At 39.3% G+C, this 8,803-nt stretch overlaps 1 protein-coding gene across 6 annotated transcripts in view; it reads left to right on the top strand.

Annotated features, from left to right (window-relative positions):
- The window catches only part of FBXO36 (F-box protein 36), an 84,585-nt gene that overhangs the window by 63,892 nt on the left and 11,890 nt on the right, over positions 1 to 8,803 (top strand). For 5 of the 6 annotated variants that reach the window (XM_008690381.2, XM_008690382.2, XM_008690386.2 and 2 more), the window contains one exon: positions 8,513 to 8,685. In XM_008690381.2, the coding sequence (XP_008688603.1) occupies positions 8,513 to 8,685 (173 nt within the window). The remainder of the gene's footprint in view (positions 1 to 8,512; positions 8,686 to 8,803) is intronic. The other variant, XM_008690383.2, reaches the window with a different exon arrangement.

The following is an 8,803-nucleotide window of genomic DNA, read 5'->3' as shown; positions in this document are numbered from 1 at the left end:
GCTCCCCCCTGTTGAGATTTTAAATGGAATTGGATTGAATTTCCAGATTTTTGAGGAGAGAATCGTCATTCTTTGGTCTTCTCAAAATCAGCATGGTATATCTCCCCATCGATTTAGGTCTTCTTTTATGTGTTTCAATAAAGTCTTAATGTTCTCTTCATGTAGGTTTTATTTGACCTTTCAACATTTTTTACTCGAATTCTTCCCAGGTGCTTTATGATTATTTTGTAGCTAAGAGTAGAATCATGTAAAAAAAATAATTTTAGTTCTAAGTTTTTTGTTTTTTATTTTAAGATCTTGTTTATTTATTTAGAGAGAGCAGGGGAGGGGCAGAGGGAGAGAGAGAGAATCTCAAGCAGACTCCACGCTGAGAGTGCCGAGCCCAAGGCAGGGCTTGGTCTGCCAGCCCTGAGATCATGACCTGAGCCAAAATCAAGAATTGGGTGCTTAACGGACTGAGCCACCCAGGTGCCCCTAATTCTAAGTTATAAAGAGTAAAATTTAAAAGGGTTAAAATTCTCTTCTAAGATGATATAAAACTTGTGTGTGTTGCCAAAGCCAAACCATAGAGCAGTGAACGTTCAGAGGCTCGGTTTCCTCCCTGTCTGCCCCGCCCTCTCCTCCCCTTGCCCTGGGCTGACTGCTTGTATTTGTTACGTACCCTTTCAGTGAGTCTCTCTGCCTATATAAACAAATTCATATGTAGGTATCTGTGTTCCCTCACCCCTTCTACAAATGGTAGCATCCCGGTCCTGCTGTTTACACCTTCCTTTCCACCAGTATATTCTGGAGATCATCACTTCATGCCTTTAAAAATCTTCTTCCTCTTCTTCCACTTCCTCCTCCTCCCCTTACTCCCTCCCCTCCCCCTACGCCTCTTCCTCCTCTTTTTTTTTTTTCCACAACTGCATAGTATTTCTTTGTGTGAATGCACCAGAATCCCCGTGATGAAAATTTGGGTTCTTTCCAATTTTGTGCTAATACAAATAATGCCAAAATGAATAATCTTGTGCACGGGTCATTTCATATTTAGTCCATATATGTTTGTGAGATTACTGGGCCAAAAGACAAATGCGTATTAAGTCATCACTTGGAATTAATTGTTGCTGGTATGTAGAGAAGTGACGCTGATCATTTTCCAGTAGAATTTCTTGACTTTCATATGTCGATACTTAGGTCATCTGCAATATTGACAATTTGTCCTTGCTTTCTAACTCTGAGGCATTTTTATATCTTTTACTTACTTATTTTTGACCTCAATGCTGAATAGAAACGGTGACAAGAGTGGGAATGCTAATCATGCCTGACATGAAAGGCCATACAACATCATGGTTAGGAGGGGCACAGTGGAGCACACTGCTTGGTTCAATCCTCGTTCTCGCTGTGTGACCTTTCTCACTGTGTGACTTTGGGCAACTCCCTTACCCTCTCCATTTCTCATCTTTCTCTCTAAGAGGGGAATAATAACAGTACCCATCTCATAGAATATTGTGATTACCAAATGATTATCTATATGATATATATGCACTATGTGTGTGTACATACATATTAGAGCTCTACCTGGCAAATATAGGATACTGTACAAATTCGTGTTACTGTTATTATTATTACTATTTAAGTAAGCTCTACACCCAACATGGGGCTTGAACTCATGACCCTGAGACCCAGAGTCATATGCTCTACTGACTGAGATAGCCAGGCACCTTATTACCGTTATTACTATTGCTACTGTTATTAAGTTTCTGGTTACTAGCCTGTATCAGGTAATCATGTTTAAAAAGTTCCCTTTTATTATTAATTTTCTAGGAATTTTTATTCATAAATAGGTGTTAGAATTATATAAAATAATTTTCCTTTATTTTTGAGATGATCATTTCTCCCCCTATTTGTTAAGATGGCAAACTATATTACATAGCCTTCCAAAGTTATTCCATCCTTGGGTTATCCCAGAATTAACTATACTGGTCACAATTTATCTGTATTTTTGATATGTTGATAGATTCAATCTCCTAACATATTTAGAATTTGTGCCACATACGTTCGTAAGTGATTTTTCACATGCAAATTTGCTTTTACCTACCATCATTGCTAGTTTGAGCAACCTCACCATTTAAGTTGGGAGAGTCCTTCTGTTTCTATTCTTTGGAACAAATTATGTAAAATATAGGTTGTTCTCTGAGAGTTTATAAGGCTCACCTGTAGAACAGTGTAGATCTGAAGCTTTACTTGAGGTTTTCCTTCTTAATTCAATCAGTGGATTCAATGTATTTACTGGTTATAGTCGCTCAGGTTTTCTTTTTCTTCTTGAGTCAGAACTGATAAGTTATATATTCCTGGAGGATTGCCCAATGGGTCTGATTTTAAGTTAGTTAGTGTAACAATTTTTCTAAGTCCCTGTTATAGTTAGTTATATTCTTCTTTTTATTCCTGATAGGACTGAGTTATGCTTTTTGTCCTTTTTTTCTTATTTATTCTTTGAAGTTTATCTATTTTATTAATCTTTTTAAAAATCAACTTTTTGGTTTCCCTGATCACTTCCATTGTTTCTTTTCTATTTCATTAATATTTGCTCTTATCTTTATATTTTCTTCTAATTTAGGGAGGTAACCAATTTTGTTTGTTTGTTTGGATATAGAGCTCACTAATATCTGATCTTTGTCTTTCTACAGCAATGTCCATTGAATAACTCTTTTCAATAGTGTTACTCAAATATTTTATAATTCCACTTCTGTGTGATGTATCAAGTATTGATAGAAGGGTTATAAAATCTCCCACTGCAGTGGAGGGCTATCATTTTTCTTCATAATTCTATCCGTGTTTGTTCTATGTATTTGGTTTGGAGTATACTAGTTTATTTATTTATTTTTAAGATTTATTTATTTATTTTAGAGAGAGCACATGGGGAGGGGCAGAGCAAGAGGGAGAAACTTTGCAGACTCCTCACTGCTCTCAGAGCCCCACGCCAGGTTTGATCTTGCGACCCTGAGATCACGACCTGAGCCGAAATAAAAAGTTGGAGGCTTAACCGACTGAGCCACCCGGGGGTCCCAGGGGTATATGAGCTTAGAAGTATTAAATTATCCTGGTGTATTATTCCTTAGTGCTTCCTCCTTATCTCCAACGGAGGGATTTACTTGAATGTATGTTTTGTCCGGTATAACTGTATCGGCTTTCTTTTGGTTTGAATTGGTCCATGTTTTCCCATTCTATTACTTTTGCTTTTCCATATCTTATTTTAAGTGTGTCTCTTATAAACAGTATAGCCAGAATTATGTGCGTATGCATATGTTATTTATCTGAGAGTCTTTTAACTGGCATAATTAGTTCATTTACATTTATTGTGATTACTAATACACCTATAAATTTCCATCATCTTATTTTGTGCTTTCATCTTATCCTGCTTTCTCTTTGCTTTTTTGTTTTGTTTCCATTCTCACCTTTCTCTTTTGTTTTCTTTACTCCATTTTTTTCCCCATAAGACAGAGACTAATTTCCCTCCCTGCCTTGCAGACATGGCCATTGCACACAGTTTTGCTCAGTAAGTTGTCAACTCAAGTTGTTTCACAGAGCTTCACAGAAGGTGCCTTCAGACGGGGCAGACTTAGCTTTCACACATGTTTCTAATTTAATATATATTTTAGAATTAATTAATTAGATTTTTTTTTTTTTTAAGAAGTAAGCTCTATGTGCCATGTGGGGCTTGAATTCACAACCTGGAGATCAAGAGTCTCATGCTGTATTGACTGAGCCAGCCAGGCATCCCCAGCTTCCATGCACATTTCTATTACTTGCCCTACCTCTTTTACTTACTGGACCATGATTATGATGCCTAGGGGACAGAGACCATCTTAGAGTGACCCTGAGGGTGACAGCCACGTCCTAAGAATGTGGAACAGAAAGATTAAAGGACCCAGGGACATTAATGACATAATGGAGCTCCTGTACCAGCCTTTACTGCCTATCTCCACACACTAACTAAGGAAAAAATAGACTGCTATTTGCTAAGTCACCTTAAAATGAGTTTTCTGTTTCATTCAGCTGTAAACCAATCTCCAACTGATTATAAAGCAACTATTTTGGAAGTTATCCTTATATTTCTTTTTCTTCCTTTTTCTTTCTCTTTCTCTTCTTCCCTCTGTTCCTCCCTTCCTTCCTTTGTGCTCTCCCTTAAAATTTTCACAAGTTTAGTTTAACTTGACTTATAAAAATCGAGTATTTATCAGTATTTCTCTCTGCCTCTTGAATATCAAGGACCTTAGAATATTTACATTCTAAATCTCTACCTTACGTTGTAATTGTGGAATGGTGTTTTGATTTGCCTTGTTTGACTACTCTGCCAGTTTGCTATTTCAAACATGTTTTACACAGTGGTAGGTGTTTAGATTTGCCATGTACTGCCATTTCTGTCTCCATTATTGCTTCTGAAATTCTATTCCTTCCTTCTACGTAAATTTCTTTCTTCTTGCAGCGTACCTTCAGTTGTCCAGAATCTCAGGTCCATGGGCGGATGGGACACCTCAGATATAATGCCTTAAGTGCAGCTCCTCCTCGGGGATCGCTCCTCTAGGTCTGAAGCCTGTGAATTAGACACTTTTTCTGTCCCTCACTACGTGACACGTAATGAGACAACCACTATATACACTGGTCCACAGAAATTCTGAAATTCAATAGGGCATAGGTTATCAGTCCTTTTTCTAAAATTTAAATTCAATTAATTAACATATAGTGTATTATTCGTTTCAGAGGTAGAGGTCAATGAGTTTATAAGTTCTTGATGAGAACTCGAGATCTGGTACTAATTCTTCATGGCTCTCGGTTTTACCTCCTGGACTCTTGAATCCATCCTGAGTCATCTTCCTCGTCCGCGAAAGGTAAACCATCTTTGCAGGTTTAGTTTTCTCAGCCTCCTTCTTGCCTGTAGGAGTTGGAGCATCCGGAGTGTTTTTCCTTTTGCACTGCCTCTGACCCTTTCGGTTCAAGCTGGCAGGCGGTGTTTCTACCCATAGAATTCTCTTTAAAACTTCATAGGCTGTCTGTTACTTTTGGGGGATTCACTCCATTAAGCGAAACCACACCTACACACCTTTTTGAGATAAGCCCTTCCCTGACTTGGTTTCTGCTCTTGCCTCCTGAGTGACAATACCCATCAGCTTCCTGGAAGCTCTAAAATAGGACTGACTGGTTCTCAACAAAGCATTTTCCAGCCACACTCTCAGCTTCAACTTCATATCATGTTTCCCTGAGATTGTTCCGGATTTGATCTTTGCCTGGGAGCCATTTCTTAATTTTTCGCATTGTTTGCCATCTGAGGAGGTGGAGAATGTTCAAAACCAGCAAATCCTGGCAGCTTTTTAAGAAACCTTCTTTAGCTTCTCTCTTTGTTCTCACATTTTACTTTAAGCAGCAAGAAGAAGTCAGAGAGCATGTTCAACACCTCACTTGGAAATCTACGTTGCTGAATCACATCCCCTTAAGTCTATTTCTTACTTCGCATATCTCAGTAGGCCATAGTGTTTCTGCGTCTACGTGACGAGAATCGCCCATCCTCCAGTTATTAATAATATTGTCTTCACATTCCTTTAAGCCCTTACCTTTAAAGCCTCCTCAGAGTCTTCCAAGCTTCTACTAACAGCTATTTATTTATTTATTAATTACACTATTTATTGAAAACTCTTCAGCCTTGCACTTAACACCCTCCTCAGACTCATTCACGTTTTTCATACACTTTCCAATTTCGAAGACACTCCCACATCTTGGGTGCCCATTATGGCACCACGACACTTGGAAGTACTCAAATCCTTATTGTCTATCGTCGTATGACAGATTACCCAGAAACTTAATGGCTTAGAACAATAATAAATGTGAATTAATTCAAACGGTTCCTGTGGGTTGGGAATTTGGGAGCAGCTCAGCTCGGCTGTTGGGTCTGCTACGGTGCTGCATGGAACCTCAGTCATCTGAGGCTCCAGTTCCATGATGACTCACATACATGGTTGACAAGTGGTGGCTGTAGCCAGGAAGGAAGTTTCAATTTCTTTCCCCATGGACCTCTCCAGGGCACTGCCGAAAATTGTTAGCATATGGTGGTTGGCTTCTCCCAGGCTGAATGATCCAAGAGGCAGCAGCAAGGCAGAATCCCCACTGTCTTTATGACCAAGACTTGGAATGTCATTCATACAATGTCCTATTGGTCACATAGATCAGCCCTAACTCAGTGTGGGAGGGAAACACAGAAGAATAAAGCCAGGAGAAGAGAATCTGGGGAGCCATCTTGGAGGTTGGTGGATACATAGTCCAACATGAAGGCGGTGATTTTACTTTTCAAAATGGATTTTGTTTTAACTTCTTTGTTTCTTATTTCAAAAGAAATAAATGTTGGTTACATAAAAAATACAAATAAACAAACATATTTTTCTAAATACCCCGATGCCCATACACTCTGAAACTGTCACGTTACATCCCTAGGTGTATATGTCCTTTTATAATTTTTACATTTTAAGGACTTTACTGGTAGAGACTTCATAAAGTGCAATCTGAGGATGCATCGAGCATGTTTTCCTGGCATTTAAAAATGAGCAAACATCTCCAATTATATTAAGGGATGTTTTATTATACTAACGGCTTTTTTTCTCCCTCCATTAAGGAACTACTGCTTTTTCTCCTCATTTTACTGGTGGGCCGGGAGTTCTCCATGATACCTATCCTTTAGAGTTGAACTTTTGACAGGGGTATTTTTCCCTCTGGAAAGCCCTTGGACTTTAGAAGTGCTTTGAATTTGAAGCTCTTGGAATTTAGAAGCCACTAAAAACCTTAATGCCTTTGGAATGCTGGACTAACCAGTTTTAGAGAGAAATCTTATATACCTGGCTCTTCTACGCTGCACAATTAGAGCTTTGACATAAACATGGCCCTCACTTTACATCCATTATGAAATCAGAGACCCATCAGCCAGTCGAATTATGGTTCTGCTGACTTCTGCAGAGAGCCCAGGGTTCCTGACAGTTCCATCCTACTTGCTCCAGAAGGAATGCTCCAGGCTGAGGAAGAAGGTGGTCCCTAAATCTTGGGTATTTAGTCACTTTAGAGTAGAGAGCTCTCTCTTTTCTAAGAACAGGTCTCTAGAAAGGCTAGTTATAGTGATGCTTTCAGAGTCAGAAGGGAAAAATGAGCTTCAGGGAATGAAGAAGGTCCCTAGCTTTGGGATCCCTGGGATTCACGTGCTTACTCCATCATCACCCTGTATTCCTCTCTTGTATGACGACGTAGCGGGCTTCCCTTCCTTCCAGTGTCCCTCCTTCCCTTCCTTCCTCTCTCCCTCCTTCCCTCTTTTCCTTCCTTCTCTCCTTCCTCCCTTCCTTCCTTCCACACTCCTTCCTTCCTTCCTTCCTTCCTTCCTTCCTTCCTTCCTTGATTTAAAAAAATTACACTGGTAATACGGGTTTATTGCAGAAAGATGAGAAAATACAGATGAACAAAAGGAAGAAAATGAAAGTCACTGCCCAGATTTAACCACTGTTAAAATTTGAATATGTATTCTTCCAAACATGTTTTCCTATTTATTCACCATTTCTTAGGTGTTTTTAGGGAACTGGCTTAAAAAAAAGAAATAACTGGGGCGCCTGGGTGGCACAGCGGTTGGGCGTCTGCCTTCGGCTCAGGGCAGGATCCCGGCGTTCTGGGATTGAGCCCCACATCGGGCTCCTCCGCTGTGGGCCTGCTTCTTCCTCTCCCACTCCCCCTGCTTGTGTTCCCTCTCTCGCTGGCTGTCTCTGTCTCTGTAGAGTAAATAAATAAAATCTTGAAAAAAAAAAAAGAGATAACTATTACTTTCTTGCACTGAACATTTAGCTAGACCATTATAATTGGTTGATTCTCTGTGAACTGTTTTCTAATTTGGAAATAACTGAAAAAGCATACAAAATATTAGGCAGAAGTTAACACGATTTTAATGAAATATTCACCTATTTTCCTCTGTCTCTTTTCTTTTTTCCATCTGTAAAGATAGGGATGAAAGAAGGCAAAGAGGGAAGAAGAAAGTTTGGTGGAGAAAAATGTTTAACAATAAGGGAACAAAAATCAACTAAAATTAAGAGATAATATGTTTCAGACCAATTTGGGGAGAGGGAGGGTAGTAGAAAACCCACATGGACCAGCATCTTTTCCCATTTGGGGGTGACCATGAGGATGGAGCTGAGACTAGTTAAGTCAGTTGTCTGGACTGGAATTTGGGGCTGATGAGGTCAAGGGGATGTAGTTCATCACTGCGTTAAACAGTGAGTGTCCCTCAAAGGTTCCGATCTCATGGCAGGGACAGCACTTGGAAACAAACGTCTCACAAATGCATGTCACTGGTCCCAAAGGCAGCTTGGTGAAGGTGGGAATAACTTGGCATAATCCAAAAATTACTCCCCGGGTAAGAATGCCCTAAAGCACGTCTTACTGATAAAGATCATAGCTTTCACCTGACTGCATATGATAACCTTGTTGGTTTGTTGGTTTCTTTGAATTACAGTTCAAATTGCCTTAATATTTGGTGCAAGAATATTAGACTATGTCTTCAATTTATGTGAAGGTAAATTTGACTTCCTTGAACGGCTCTCAGACAAACTGCTCCTGAATATCATTTCTTATCTGGATCTTGAAGATATTGCCAGGCTTTCTCAAACATCACGCAGATTTGCGCAGGTAACAGATAATTATTTTGTATCTATGCAGATTTTTCCCTGTGCTTCCTTAAAGTCTTGTCTCTTTCTTTCTTTCTTTCTTTCTTTCTTTCTTTCTTTCTTTCTTTCTTTCTTTCTTC

This window comes from Ursus maritimus, unplaced genomic scaffold (assembly GCF_017311325.1).
Source record: "Ursus maritimus isolate PB19 unplaced genomic scaffold, ASM1731132v1 scaffold_1, whole genome shotgun sequence".
NCBI classification, from domain to species: Eukaryota; Metazoa; Chordata; class Mammalia; order Carnivora; family Ursidae; genus Ursus; species Ursus maritimus.
The sequence above is the reverse complement of the archived record's forward strand: the minus strand, read 5'-3'. Positions and strand labels throughout refer to the sequence as shown.